General features: G+C 38.8%; 1 protein-coding gene across 4 annotated transcripts; it reads right to left on the reverse strand.

Moving 5' to 3' along the window:
* Positions 1-5560: 5560 nt before the first annotated feature.
* On the reverse strand, positions 5561-12781 carry LOC144643409 (uromodulin-like). Of its 4 annotated transcripts, none has more exons than XM_078502676.1 (4): positions 12681-12781; positions 8751-9158; positions 8222-8350; positions 5561-6894 (listed from the first exon to the last, which is right to left on the reverse strand). In XM_078502676.1, exons 1-4 carry the CDS (start codon positions 12733-12735, stop codon positions 6623-6625), a joined length of 864 nt encoding a protein of 287 aa, XP_078358802.1. In that variant the 5' UTR covers positions 12736-12781; the 3' UTR covers positions 5561-6622. The 4 variants fall into 4 exon arrangements, with proteins under 4 accessions (XP_078358802.1, XP_078358808.1, XP_078358795.1 ...); XM_078502682.1 differs by having other exon boundaries at positions 8751-9155; positions 12681-12778; XM_078502669.1 differs by lacking the exon at positions 12681-12781 and adding an exon at positions 11363-11477 and having other exon boundaries at positions 8751-9155.
* Positions 12782-15276: the final 2495 nt, after the last annotated feature.

Here is a 15276-nt window from a genome sequence, read left to right on the forward strand (position 1 = left end):
TTTTCTGTGAAGTTTGAACTGTTTGCCATTTTCCACCACCAAAACAACGTCCACTGTTTCTTCTGGCATAAATACGCCATTCATAAAGCTTTCTTTACTTGGACTTAGGGTAGCTGGCTTGTCAACAGGTAGTTTCTCGGCTGCCATGTTACATACTAACGACCAAATGATGAATGTTTAGTTCTCAGAATTTTACGATGACTCATTGCTGACAATAGCTGACCAATGGAAACTGCGCTTAAAATATTCCATCCTGTGTTTTATTGTTGATTTGTTTTTACTAACCAATCAGAACCATATAGGCGCACAGGCCAAATGAAGCCTGCATAAAAATGAACAGGAACAAGGAAACTGTTGGTGGTTTCTTCTCCTTTAAATCTTTATCTTTATCGAAAAGGTATTCGCTTCGATGTTGTTTCATATTTTAGCGCCTGACCTTTGAATTTACGCTAGTTGTAAGTTTCTTCACTATTATCAAAGTCTCCGACCCTTACGTTCGGAAATGCGAAACGAAGCGGAAATTTGGAATATGTTTAATGGTTTTTAATAACACAGCAGGAACTAAATCGACAAGTGACTGCGAGTTCTAAAATGGCATACATTATAATCTTTCAGCCCGAAAGATATCAAAACGTTCCTGACTTTTTACTGATTGATCAAATTTACGCCTATATTTTCTTTTTTTTTTTGTTTGTTTTGCAGAAAACAATTTTAATTTTGACTGACCATATACAAATGAGACTACCGCAGTAACCGAACAATTCTTTTGACGAGAAATATGACCATGTATACCACCAAGATCACCAAATTAGGTCACTTATTAGAGCAGTTTTTCAATTGAGTAAAACCAAAACCAAAGTAATCACTCTAGCCAATCACAAAGGATACAGACAATCCAGTAAACCAATCAAAACTCGAAACAAATACATGTAGCCGGCAAGGAGCGCGGGAAAACGTGCGCGAGCAAAGCACGATTGATGGTTAGGGAGCGAGCCGCTTTCCCGTCCGCATCAGGCCCGGAACGCTAAGCGAACCGTGCACGTCAGTCCCACAACGCCAAGCGAACCGTGCACGACCAAGGACGAGGACGACTGGGGACTAATAGCCTGTTCCAGGCTCTCGGTTTGTGGGGAAGAGCGAAAAAAGCGGGCGAGCGCGGAAAAGACGAGCGGGGAAGAAGGCGAGCGAGGGCGGGAGAGCCTAAGAATTTCTTTGTCGTCCGTAATAAGATACAATACCAGATACAATACATAATACATCTTGATTAACAGGGCGCGGCATCACATAAATGCAAGTAATCATCAATTTCACGGATAAACTTCAGACCCTGCCCTTCCAAAGAAAACATTTTGAGATATCTTGCAAATAGAAATGAGCCAAAACAAACCGCACTAGCGAAACATGTAGCAAAATTCATTACTGAGCTCGAGTTAGATGTGTCAAACTCTACAAACAGGAAACCATGCGGCGCAGACCTGTGACCTCGCGCGAGAAATTGGAGAATGTTTTTAGCTTATTGACAGAATGTCATTTTAACTTTTCGATACCTCATTATCTGAAAAGTGGGCGGCAGAGGGTCAAATTATTACAGGCTCTCCCGCCCTCACTCGCCTTCTTCCCGCTCGTCTTTTCCACGCTTTCCCGCTTTTTTCGCTCTTCCCCACAAACTGAGAGCCTGGAACAGGCTAGGGGACGAGGCAGTTGGTTGAGAATGTTGCGCAAGATTTTTAAACTAATCGGTGAGCTTAGTAATGCAAAACCAAAGCAAATTAAACGCAAATTACTTTCGACACTCATGTGAAAACCGCTCAAATAAGCTGTAGAAGAAGGTCTTAGTGGGGTGGTGGCTTTATTATTGGGTAAATATCTGACGGAATTGTATTCTATTTTAATGATAAATAATATCCTGTTAAGGGGCTAGGTCACGGTATTTTAGGTCATTCTATTTATTTTCGTTAATTAAAAGCTGTAAACTTTAAATTGGCAGAGCAAAAGCCTTTTATTGGCAAAATGACGACCACATAACAAACAAGGATGATTTTCGAGCATTGTAAATGACACTTTCATACAAATTGAGATAAACTTGAAAAAAGTCGGGCTGACGTTTTTAAGTTCACCCGAACGCAATCCGTTTTAATCTTCTCGCATTTTGCCCATCCATGCCCCTTTTTGGCCTTTCTATGTTTCTTTTGAGTTCGTCTACAGTTTAAAGCCGTTATTGTAATATTTCAGTTAATTCTTTGACCAGTTGGTCAGTTCCGAAAATGCCTAAAATTGTGTGACATAGCCCCTTTAGTATATATAAATTAGAGTGAATTACCAGGATTTCTCTCGCTAAAAAAAGGTATCTTTATACTATAAAAATATAGTTTTCACATGTGAATATACTTCTAGTAAAACCTCAGTTGTTCAGATCGTTAAAAATCACAGGATGATGCATTTTTTTAAGCATACGTGACCGCCTTCAGGCGGCCATTCTGATGTCGTGTGGCGCAAAACTCCGAAATTCAAAATGTTATATCTTAAAAACGGAGGACGCTATCGAGCTGAAAACCTGCAATAAGATATACATTAAGGACGTCTAATAGCCAATTGAATTCGATTGCCAAAACGACTCGAATGTATATATACATGTACTAGCGAAAGAAACCGTCTTCCAAGGAAGATAAAGGGAGTGAAAAAGGGCGACGAAGTTTATGCTCTGCTCGCTGCTATTAGGAATGAAATCCTTAAAATTTGGTGGATATATACGCCCGTTTGTTCACCGATTATGATCAAAATTTATTGCTAATTTCCACATGACACGAGTTCGATTACGACGAATCCCCAAATTACATTGTCAACTATTTTAGTCCCAGTATTGACCAACATCAAATGTTTCCTTACAATTTCAATACGAAAAGGTGAAAAGGTTAATGAGAATAATTAAAATGATTACTATAGGGAAATTGCTTTAATATCTTGTAACAAATTCTCCCAACTAATACAATTAGAAAATGTATGAGGCTCAGTCAGGAGAATTTGTTTGTGGATATTGGGATTTAAGAGGTTAATATTGCGAAGTGCGCGCTCACGAGAATACTTTTTACTATCCACTTTCTAAAGATTGTTAGCTTTTCTGTAGCCGTGAGGGAATGCAGTCTATTGTGAACTTAATGACTTGTGAGCCCGTGCATTTTCTTTCAACGTAACATTGCTCCCTCGTGGGGTCAACACAGACAAACAGTTGAGTCATACACCGTGTACCAGGTTTTAGATTTTCTTTTGTGTCCACTTCAAAGCAAATTATACTTTGCGAGCTACATTATTTTATTGTGTTAGTGTCTATAATATAAAGAACTTATTCTAGACAACTTCATTAAACTGGCAAACAGTGTAAGCGGAGATTGAAGACGAGAATCTGCGATGCCAGGACAAGCATTCCTTTTTCGTTCTCACTGTCTTGTGCTCGTTTGTGCTACAACCTGAAAGCATTCTCAAACAGGCTACTTATCATAAGTAAGAAACTCTTTACTTTGAATACGTTAAGTCATTATACAAGCCATACAGTAGATGCTTCATAATTCTATCAACGCAAGTTAGTATACTGTTAAGCCTTAACATTTGCGGGCCTGTACTGTACGCGCGAAATAACAAAATTTTAAATAGTCACATGTTAAACATGTGACTATCTAAGTTTTTTGGGATCATTTGCGGTTCAATTTTGGGATCATTTACGGTCCCGGGATCATTTGCGGTCCAATTTGGGGATCACTTGCAGTCCCGAGATCATTTGCGGGTCGGGAAGTACAGGCCCGCAAATGATCCCGGCCCGCAAATGATCCCGGCCCGCAAATGATCCGGGGACCGCAAATGATCCCAGTACCGGAAATGATTTGTGTAAATGATACAACAGAATACTTGTAATGGCGTGGACTTTATGAATCGTCTATGGATGTATTTTTATAAAAGACCAAGTGCCTCAGGAATAATAAAACGCAACGATTAAAAGCGGTAAAAATAACGGGCGAAATAACAAAATTAACATGTGACTATCTAAGTTTTTCATTTAGAAAACGCACCTAAAAAATAAACATGAATCTTCAGAATTTATTTCAGTGACTTGATGAAGATATTCAAAGAAAAAAATAACCACAGATTTGGAAAGAGAGTAGCTCGATAACAAGAGTCGGAGATCGATATGATAGAAATCAGCAACAAAACTCAACTTTCTTTCAGACTTTACGTCTAGACATTAATAATGTCGCTATGAACGCTGCGTGAGTGCGTGTGAATGGCTATCAGCTTAAAGCATTTCGCCGCAAATAAATCATCCCTTGATTGGAGAGAGTTCATATTTCTGTTGGTTAGATTGTTAAACTTTATGTCACGTTTTAGGTTACTAATCGGAGCATATTTATCAGCTATATTCATACAGTTGTGGTTTTGAATTTACTTTAGTAAATCGTTCAAATACGGTACATTCTCTCGCGTTAATTGTTTTTCTAATTGTTGTATTATTAATAAAGAAATGGATTAAATAAATTTAAATCCCCTGTCCAAATTCTTTAGTCCACGCATATCCAACTTTTACGGTTAGGCGACTGTTTCCGATCCGAGGATCATTTGCGGTTCAATTTTGGGATCATTTACGGTCCCGGGATCATTTGCGGTCCAATTTGGGGATCACTTGCAGTCCCGGGATCATTTGTGGGTCGGGATCATTTGCGGGCCTGTACAGTACTACGTGACTACGTGATGCAGTTAAATGTGTGTGTTCATTGACATAATGTAATTTGCGCGATGCAGTCGTTGTGTCACCCACAAATGACCACTGCTCACCATTAGAGTTCTCAGTAGCTCAGTGGTTAGAGCGTCCGACTAGTGTACGGAAGGTCGTGGGTTCGAGTCCCATCTGTGAACTCAGAATTTTTTTTCTGAGTTCTTTCTCTCCACACATCAATCCATTATTATTTAAAGTGCTACTATGATCAAATTTTTGATTTCATTTTTTTACATTGTCGAGAACAATTAGACTTTCTTACTCACCTTGCCAAATTTCAATCTATTACGACCATCAGAAGTGGTTTTATTATAACATTTATTCCAGAGAATTTACGGCCGCCATTAATCAACCTTGTTCCAAGGCTTGGTTGCAAATAGGGAGAAAATGACGTCAAAGGCTCCAAAATCCTCACGGGTTGAAATTAGAATAACAAGCAGCATGAAAAAATTGCACGAAAAACAAGCCCAAAGTTTTTGTTGCATTTCGCGTAATTTTCAATACATATTGTTATTATAATTTCAACCCGTGAGGTATTTTGGAGCCTTTGACGTCATTTTCTCCCTATTCGCAACCAAGCCTTGGAACAAGGTTGTTTAATGGCGGCCGTAAATTATCGGAAATAAACGTTAAAATAAAACGACTTCTGATGTTGGTAATGGATTGAGAATTGGCAAGGTGAGTAACAAAGTCTTATTGTACACGAAAATGTAAAAAAATGGAAATCGAAAATTTGATCATAGTAGCACTTTAACATATTTTTAATACAGTGTATGACAGAAAATCAGGCGTAACCCAACGTGACAAACAAACATGACTCAGTGCTTGTATTTATTTCAGTTTTACTTGACGTATTTGTTAAAATACTTTCTCAAAGGCCTGACAACAAAGATTGTTCTAACGGTATTTCCCCTTGAAAGCGTTCTAAATCGACTCTTGGCACAGTTTGAGAGCCCTTAGTTAATGAAAAGTTTTCGTTCGGGAGCGTGGCGAAAAAATTCAATACAGAGTAACATGCTGGGTACTCCCTGTTTTCTCCCCCAGTCCCTTCACGACTACACCAAGTCCTCCGCCCCAAATCGTAGACATTCCTATTCTTAGGCCATTTTAACTTCAATAAAAATAAAAAAACACACTGCGGTGACAAACATGACAAGACAACGCATGTCGGAAAAAACTTTGATTTAAGAACTTTAACGTTTCGTATGTTACAACATACATCTTCAGAAGTGACCGTTAAAAAGATTACAATAAGATTTAAACGTGAAATAAAAGACTGGTACCTAATCTAAAAAATAGTGACAATTTTGTTAATTAATAACAAACAGACTTAAAAATCTGCAGAAGTAAAACAAACATTATGGCTAGTAAAGAAAACGTTTCTCACTGCCAACGTTTTCATTTAAGGCCCCAATACCCTTAGAGCAGTTTTCAATTGAGTGTCGTAAAACCAAAACCAAAGTAATCAGTCTGGCCAATCACAAACGACACAGACAATCCAGTGAACCAATCAAAACTCGAAGCAAATACATTTAGCTGGCACGAAGCGCGGGAAAACGTGCGCGAGCGAGTCACGATTGCTTTTGGTTTTACTCCTAATTGGCTGAGAAAGTGGCGCGAGATTTTTTAGCCAATCACTAATCGGAGTTATGCAAAACCAAAGCAAACGCAATTTACTTTCGACACTCAAGTGAAAACCGCTCTATCGTGATCCGCATTCGCAGAGCTTTTCTTCCTTTTCACGGCCCTCTTTACTCTTTTCTAAGCCTACTGCTCAACCTATATTTAAATTTACAGCCTTCCCGTATTGTTAAAGGTCAACTATTCTTAATTTATTTTAAATTGTTCAAAGCAAAGAGCTTATTGTTTTTTCCAGTGATTATGAGCAGCAGTACCATTGCCGCAATATCGCAAGAAGCTTTTTCCTGTTCCAGGGAATTCGTAGACGTAGAAATGTTTACACCGACGAACCAAAATTTGCTGTTTGAAGTAACAGCAGTCATCAAGCCAGTGAAAGCAGACTTCTCTTAGTACAGCGCCATCGGACTGCACAGGGTGGCCATCTTTCAACCAGCCTGTGGCGTGTGTGCCACAGCGGTACAAGTTGACGCACTTATCTGCCATCTGGAGACCTATGTACATGGAACAGGGACGTTGAAATAAAAGCAAAGTCAGTGGATTGTCGAGAACTGTCGTGGAACGATCTTAAACATGAAACAAATTCTACAATAGTCAGTTGTCAAAATAATAAATATCGAGGTACAGTGGAACCTCGATTTAACGAACCCCTGTATAACGAAGTCCTCGGTATAACGAATGACGTTTTTCAGCCCGGCCAAAGATACAGTGAAATGTACGGAAAAGTACCTCGATATCACGAACCTCGATAAAACGAAATCCTCGTTATAACGAACACAATCCGGTAGGTCAAACGCAAAATGTACCCCGATATAACGAATTATAGTTAACACGAGACAAAATTAAAGGATGAGTGTATATATGTAGAACAGACCAACATGGATGAAAGTACTTTAATCATGTAACAGGGGAACAACTTCAAAGACATCTGTCCATATCTATGTGGATATTAGGCATTAATTAAAGCACAATTGTTATTTTTGACAGTCGTTCAGATCAGTTAATGCTGACTAGTGCATATAACAGCGTGAAAAATAATTATTAACTGTATCTCAATATAACGAACATTTTGGTTGATTTTCCACAAATTCGTTATATTGAGTTTTTCGATATAATGAACCCTCGATATAACGAACAAATTTACCCAGTACCTTGGCACTTAGAATCGAGGTTTCACTGTATGATACATCTTTCGCGACATAAAATAGAAAACAAACTCTACTACGACATGCGGGGTAAAATAAAAAAAATACAACATTGATATTTTAGAGCTAAATCTCAACAGCAGCTTATGGGCTCTGGAGACCATTTTTTGGACTAATTTACCACCGACTTCGATTCCAATTCATTTGCAATTTTTTGCTGATTTTAGCGTTTGCGCATGCTCCGTATGTGTCAACTTGTCCCTGGTAGGCGAGGCAAAAATAACCAAACTGTTTATATGGAGAAAAGTTGGCCGCTCCCCAGGGTCACCCCACCTCAAAGCGAGTGACCCCCACCCAGGGTCACCCTGCCCCCCGAGCCAACTGCAATTTCTCAAAAACAGTTCGAAGCATTTATAAAGAAACGTATGAAAAGCCTCCGCCCGGGGTGGCTCGGTATGGAGGGTAACCCTGCTACCAGGGACAACTCTCCTCTATATAAACAGGCTCTTACTATAGAAGGGATTTTTGTAGAGCTTTTGTAGATTTTTGAAGTGTTGGGGGGATCTTGTTAGAGGAGTTTTCTGATAGTCCTTTTAGATCAAACGATCAGAATTCCAATCATCATAGCCAGTTGAAATCACTAAATGGAGCTAACATAACAGTAACAGTCACATACCCGCCTCGTCTTTAAACCTATACCATCCAGGAGTGAGTCCAATGTCAGTAAGTGACACAAAAGGATCATAAAATCCTTGTCCTCTGTCCATAGCGACTAGCACGCCGTGATTCTTGCATTCATGGGGAGCTGTGTATATTCAAAAGGCTTAATTAATTAATTAATTAATTAATTAATTAATTAATTAATTCTAAAGATACTGGTGTAATGTGGCTTCAATGGCATAGTAAAACAGATTGAGTTGGCCAGCCAGGTCAGTCATCCAGTCAGTGTGTGTGTGTGGGTCAGTCAGTCAGTCAGATATAACACTTTTATTGTAACGAGACCAATACCTCCCTTTGGAGTGTAAGGCACAATAATGTTACTGTTACTGTTACTTTTAGTCAGTCAGTCAGTCAGTCAGTCAGTCAGTCAGTCAGTCAGTCGGTTCATTCAGTCAGTCAGTCAGTCAGTCAGTCAGTCAGTCAGTCAGTCAGTCAGTCAGTCAGTAGCTAAGTCAGCGATCAACCAATTTGCTGCAAGCACTAACCTTCCACGACACTCGAGCTCGACTCCTCAACAGCATCCCCGCAGTACCTCAGTGGACACTTGGGTGGAGGCTCCAAATGATACACCATGAAATTACCACAATTTCGAACTTCAATAAAAATCGATTCCTTACAGCACTCTCCTTCGAGATGAAAGCACACTCTCCGCATCACCCTCCCATCCTGGGGCATGGGATGGTCGCCGTCCAGCCAGCCGGGGCCGTACGCTCCACAGTGAAACTTAGCGACGCATTCCGTGGGCATCATGCGGCCAGCTTGCTCCATAAACCTGTACCAGCCCCGCTGCATTTGATTGTCGCATCTCTCAAGCGAGGAATCGTAGTAAGTGATGGTGCGGTGAGCGCCGGTTAATTTACTGTATTCAGTACATTCATCGACATCGGCAGCTGCTGGAACAAAAAAAAATCATTGTCAACAACAAGCCAAAAAGCGGAGAAAAGGGTGCTAAAAGCATTTGAATTAATGAAGATGAATTGTTCACAAATGACACGAGTATGGGACCGACTGGAATATAACCCATGGCCTCAGAGACCGGTTGGGCGTTTTAACCAACTGAGCTATGAGAAACAGGTGGTGAGCCCAGCTTAAAATTTACTATCGTTATTAATTATTTACTAGCAAGTGGTCGTTCGTGTACTTTCAGTTGCAAATGAATCTTTAAAACCATTTGACTAGCGCGCTAAAAAAGTAAACAGTCCGACCAGTAGATAAAATAAAAAAAGTTTAAAATTAAAGAATATCAAATGTCACATAAATTTGATCTAGACAAAGGAAAGACTAAACAACTACATACAGTCGAAGCTCTCGTAAGCGGACACCCTCGGGACGCGAAAAAAGTGTCCGTAACTGGAGCTGGCCGCTTACGAGAATGGTTCTCATAAGCGGCCACTAGAGGTGTAAGGGTTAAATGGCCGCTTACAGGAGCTTGCCGTAAGTGTAAGTGGTGTTTCGAAATGTAACCGGACGTGGATGACGACAAAACAAACACTGAAATATGTTACTGTAATTACTGTAAAATCATTGTGACGAACGGCGATGTAAAGTTGATTGGTAAGAACAAGATACAGAGGTTGTTTATAGGATTTTCTTTGGGGTGTCCGCTTACGGGAGCTCAAAAACAAAGAAAAAGTCTAACTCGTTATCTCTGAAAGTGTCCGCGGCCGCTTACGGGAATGTCCGCTTACGAGAATGTAAAAATACAGAGTTTGTATGGGAGTTAAAAACGGGGTTTCCAACAAGGCGGCCGTAAGTAGAGCTGTCCGCTTACGAGAGTGTCCGTTAAGAGAGCTTCGACTGTATACAATAAAATTAATAGGATTTGCGAGGAAAGCCATTCATTTAAACATGTACACCTGGGCCTCTCAATGTTTCTCGGACCCTTTTACTAGTCTCCAGTAAGAATTTCCATAAGGCGACATAAGGGATAATTACAGGTGTCCTGTGCAATTCAAACATCGTTTCACAATCTTTTATTTGTGGTCGTTAGTAAAGCTGGTCGCTTAATTACGAGAATGGTCGGTAAAGTGAGCTTCGACTGTATGTCATGATGTCATTATTAATGACCATGCATTAACTGCATGGTCAGTATAAGCTAGGAAAAGTTTCAAGCCGGGTCAAACATTCTCACGGTGGATGGCAAATGATAAGGGTGATTGACTACGATAAGGCTGGCTGGGATCATCATAAATTATTAAAAAAAAGGAATAATCATGTCTACTTTTAAAAAAAGTATTCAAAGAAGAAACTGGAGAGACCGGCTTGCTATTTTCTTGATAGTTTGTGAGAAACAGTCAGTGAATGATTATACGAAAAATTGCTTTTCCTCTGAAAATTTTGATAACAAGCAAAGATAGCAAAAAAGAAATAAAACATTCACAGAAATTTCAAAAATTATTTTACGCAAAGTTAAGCATAATTTTAGTAGGCTGAATTATCTCAGTAGATTTAAGTTTGTGCTGGCCCGGTCAATGCTGCAAGCATAATGCATGCCCATTTCTCGGTTATTGTGCCTTTTAAATTTAATCGACACCTGCATCGTTTCTACAACATAATCTACCGTATCTGCGATATGTATAGCATATGCATTGCATCTCTGTCTGCAGCTGTAGAGTAACTTTGCGCATCTTTCCCGCCAAGTAAAGAATATATCGTTACTTCACTAAAAGTGCTTTCCATTTGTCAGAAACGGCTGGCCAGACCAATATATTCTAGAACAACAGATTTTTCCTGTCAAATCAGCAAATAAATATTATACCGATTGTTATGGTAGATTTGTGGGAAACTCTTGTGGAAAAGGCCCATTTCACATTCAAAACCACCGGACCGGCCGGCCAGTTCTGACAAATGTAAAGCGCCCTTACTAGTAGCGCAAAACATTCGTCACTAATGTTTGCCACTCAGCATTAAACGTAACGAACATACATCTGTTTTTGTCCGTTGAATAATGAAACACGAAGGAAACAAAATAAATCGCTTTTTAGGTTCCTCCGTGTGCCTTAGTAAACACAATCATACACTTGATTAATTAGTAACATGTTCTTCAGTAACAAAACTTAAGGAGACTTACAATTTTGAGTTAAAGAACGCAATCTACCTGTAATCTGCAGAATACTGTCCAAACTTGCCAATAATCCAACCACAAGAGATAAGAAAGGCTTCATAGTTTCATTTATAAACCTTGATCACTGTACGTATACTAGACGTGCATATAAAATATATTAATGGATATGCTTGAGCAAACCTCAATAAAAACAGCTATGCAAATTTTCGTCAAACAGTTAAATTAACGCGCGAGAAATTTAGGGTGAACTCGACCGTATAAAAGCGCTTACGCTAACCGGTTTTTGATGAAGTTTTTACTTTGCGATACATCTTGGTTCTTATTTATTTGGGGGAAAAAGCTAAGAACGCGCTTCTTTCTAAAATTTACAATTTCTTTGCAGCTATAAGATAGAAAACTTCCCGAATTGAATATATATAGCTAAGTCGTGTTTTGGCGCCAAAGTCACATTTTTCGTGGACTGCATACATTAACGAGATAATTGTTGTTCTAAACTGATAATGTATTCCTTTCAGCGTCCTTTGTCCATCTGTAATGAGCAGACAATAAAATACTGTAGCTGTTTTTATTTAGAATAATAGGAAAATGAAAATATGACCTGATGATCTATAAACGAGTAGGATTTTTTACTTTCCGGCAAGCTATTTGTAATATATTAAGGCTTAATGAAGACTTTACTTTTTTTTAAGGAATTGATTCATGCTTAGGCAGTGTGCGGCTATCAAGTTATGGATGCATTAAGAAGTTTGGAAAGCACTCAAAAAGCTAGAGATGCTCTCGGCTATGCCTTAAGCAAGTCTTACGCTTTTCTGGTACTCTAGAAAATTTCGTCTCACGCGATCCATAAATCGATAGATATACGTACACTAAAAATTAGGGCCGTAACTAGCAAGAGGCAAGACGAGGCACTTGCCTCGTCTAGATTTTAACCCAAAATTAAAAACGAAATATGTTTTGTTGGGAAAATAATCCCCAGCTGAACAAGATTGATTTTTCTCAAGAAATGCCTCTAGAAAAATGTCTCTGAAGGAGTTTCAGCGCTTCTAGATTTTAAATTTTTCTGGAGGATGAGCCCCCATACAACCGCCTAGCAAGATCGTACGGCCCTGAACATAAACCGATTTTTAAATCGCGAGAAAAACAAATTCGAGCGCTTTGAGTTAAAGACGACAAACAGTCTTAGTGTCGCTCGTAAATCGTAAAATATCATACAAAATTCCCGATTAAAGCTTTTGGATTCACATAATTGATCAGTTGCAAACCACCCTTTAGCGAGCAGAATAATGAAACATGCCTCATGGACGAACTCACATAAATTTATATAAGCACTAACCACGTGTAACTTACGTACCTTTACAGAGAACCAAATTACTCAAAACGAAGAGGATGGAAAAACACCTAGCCATGTTCAAGTTAGCTAAACATTCGATGAACGATATCAGCAATGAATAACAGCATATCCAATTTTACTAAATGACGGGAGGGTATGTCAGCATAAAACAACACATAGTTCAGTTGTAGGCAACCAATAGATTTCAAAGTCTTAATCGTTTTCGTCTCCAGGATGTTTCAATTGAGCCTTAGCGACAAGTTCTTCTCTAATGTGATGGATTTCATGATCAGATGGCATGATGAAAAGGTAAAAAGAAAGTATATGTATAGAGGGAAGAGAGGAAATAACTAATCCAAATTATTCCTCCAATGCGGGTAAGGGTAGTAAAGAAAGTCGATTCAGGAGAGCCCATCGATCATATCGATCGCACTTTCCATTTTTCTATTCTTTTTTCACAACCTTACTATACTTATACTTAATAGTAATCCCATACGCATATTTTTCTCTCCCTCTCATTTTTTCTCCCTATTTTCTCCTCATTTTAAAAGCCTAGGACGGACAGGGTAAATATTAAGCCGTTTAACTGATTTTCAGAGTTTTACGTGCAATAACGTACTTGATATACAATAACCTATAAAATAAGGGGACTTGTCGAAAAACCATCTTACAGCTGAGACACGAGCTCATACAGACGCGAGCATATATAAAAAACTAGTTTTATACTATTAGGATAACTTCACTATGAAGTACCTTTTGTCATGCCTGGCCTTGAATATTTTGTACCTGGACTACAATAACAGCCTTTTTTGCAGCCTAACTGAAATGAAAGTCAACGCATTCAAAATACAGCTTCATCTGTATGTGTCAGGGAGCTTACGCAAACACGTTCCAGTTCTGAAACTGGGAAGGCATCCGAAGTTGTAGTCTGAGTTGGGTCGAGAGGACGGCTGAATTTCAGACTACCGAAGTTGCTGAGTGTTTTTGTTTTCAGCCGGCGCGCTTTCGCTCCCACCGATGAGATGGAAAACTTTTGACCTCGTTTTCGAGATGCTATGGACGAAAAGTCGAAGGTGAAAAAATAACTTTTAAAGACATTCCTGTTGTGGCTTGTGACTTAAAAACGTTTGTGCCAAAGTTCCGCGAATCACGCTTAACACTGATTTCCTGAACTGAGTTCTCTTCACTAATAGGATTGTTCATGGCTTAAGACCAGCTTAAAATTGATCCACCCCTGTTAGAAAAAAATATTGCCCTACACTCTTCTTCGCGACTTTTGTACACACATTAATTCTGGAACTGTATAAGAAATAAAGAAAGCTTTTTATTAATTTTCATTTTTAATAGACTACAATAAATACAAGGTTTAAATTCTAACTTGGCAATAAACAATCATTTTGAATTCTCCATTTCTTCATGAATAAAATCAGTCAGACAGTTTCTTTTCTTTGATCTGTCGTGATCGTTGTTCTCATTTTGACCTATCAACAAACACAATTGAATATATTTGCTACGGTGGCTTTCGCAATTTCACGAATTTCTTGATATCGCCAGAAATGAAATAAAACATTCACGGAAGAGTTGAGATAAATTAGAAAAATTTTGATATGAAAACCTATTATTAACGACAAACGCGGAAAATCCGAGGCCACCAGCAAAGCCCCCAAAAATATATTCGGAGTATAGCACAAGAGAAACGCAGCGAAGACGAAACACGCATTTTAAGCTGATCTCGTAACTCGCGCCATTTTCATTGTTTCCAAATTACTCGTGACCTGACATTGACTAAGTACTTTCTTTTCATGGTATCGTGCCACTTGGATAATCCTAACGTATACCACGCTGCTCACAAAAAGTCCCATGACTTCTAGAACCACGGCTACGATGTCGTTGTAGTTTGGAAGAGCAATATAAAGCAACGTTATAAGTCCACTGGTTGACCATAGTATCACTAAGGCAGTCACAATCCGTTTCTTTGTCACAAACTCTTTATAACGTAGAGAGACAGCAAGAAGGCGGTCTACAGCGATGGCGACTATAGACAAGAACGATGCCCGTGCGAAAAAGTATGCAGAGGGCAAGTATATCGTCACAAATGTCGGACAAAGGATGTCAGCTAATACAACTGTAATTATAACACCGTGTATCGGTTGAACGAACATGCTATCGAGCCGAGATAAATGTGGCATAAATTAAAGAAGAGATCCCCTTTGTTAGCATGAAATTACTTTTATTATCTTTATGATATGGTGAACTAGTTAAATACATCCGACATTTTGTTTATCTTTCTTAAGGAAAGCCCATATCCATTTCTACGACTTTCAAGATGATAAGAAAATATAATTTTGTTTGTATTTCAGTACAATTATACATATAAATATTTCTTTCTTTGACGTAGAAGGGCAATATCTAATTTAACAGCGATATTACAATGCGGTTTTAAACATTTTCATTGCTATAATTACTGTATATATTACTTGAATCATTTCGAATTAAGGTAAACCGCTACCCGATATTACCGAAGATCTATCTTAAAAATAAGAGCGGAGTATAATTTGTAAAGAGCGAATGGCCTTGGTCACCTTGGCAACGCTGATGTATTCCATTGGAATCTGCT

Source organism: Oculina patagonica, chromosome 1 (assembly GCF_052425735.1).
Source record: "Oculina patagonica isolate OP01 chromosome 1, crgOcupat, whole genome shotgun sequence".
NCBI lineage: Eukaryota > Metazoa > Cnidaria > Anthozoa > Scleractinia > Oculinidae > Oculina > Oculina patagonica.

What these genes read in the sequence shown, in the direction of transcription:
- LOC144643409 (XM_078502661.1), bottom strand. Translation starts at nt 11,429, where the DNA reads ATGAAGCCTTTCTTATCTCTTGTGGTTGGATTATTGGCAAGTTTGGAC. An exon ending in CAGTATTCTGCAGATTACAG is followed by an intron (nt 9,159 to 11,362) that starts GTAGATTGCGTT and finishes TTTTTGTTCCAG; the next exon opens with CAGCTGCCGATGTCGATGAA. An exon ending in TAGGTTTAAAGACGAGGCGG is followed by an intron (nt 6,895 to 8,221) that starts GTATGTGACTGT and finishes CCATGTACATAG; the next exon opens with GTCTCCAGATGGCAGATAAG.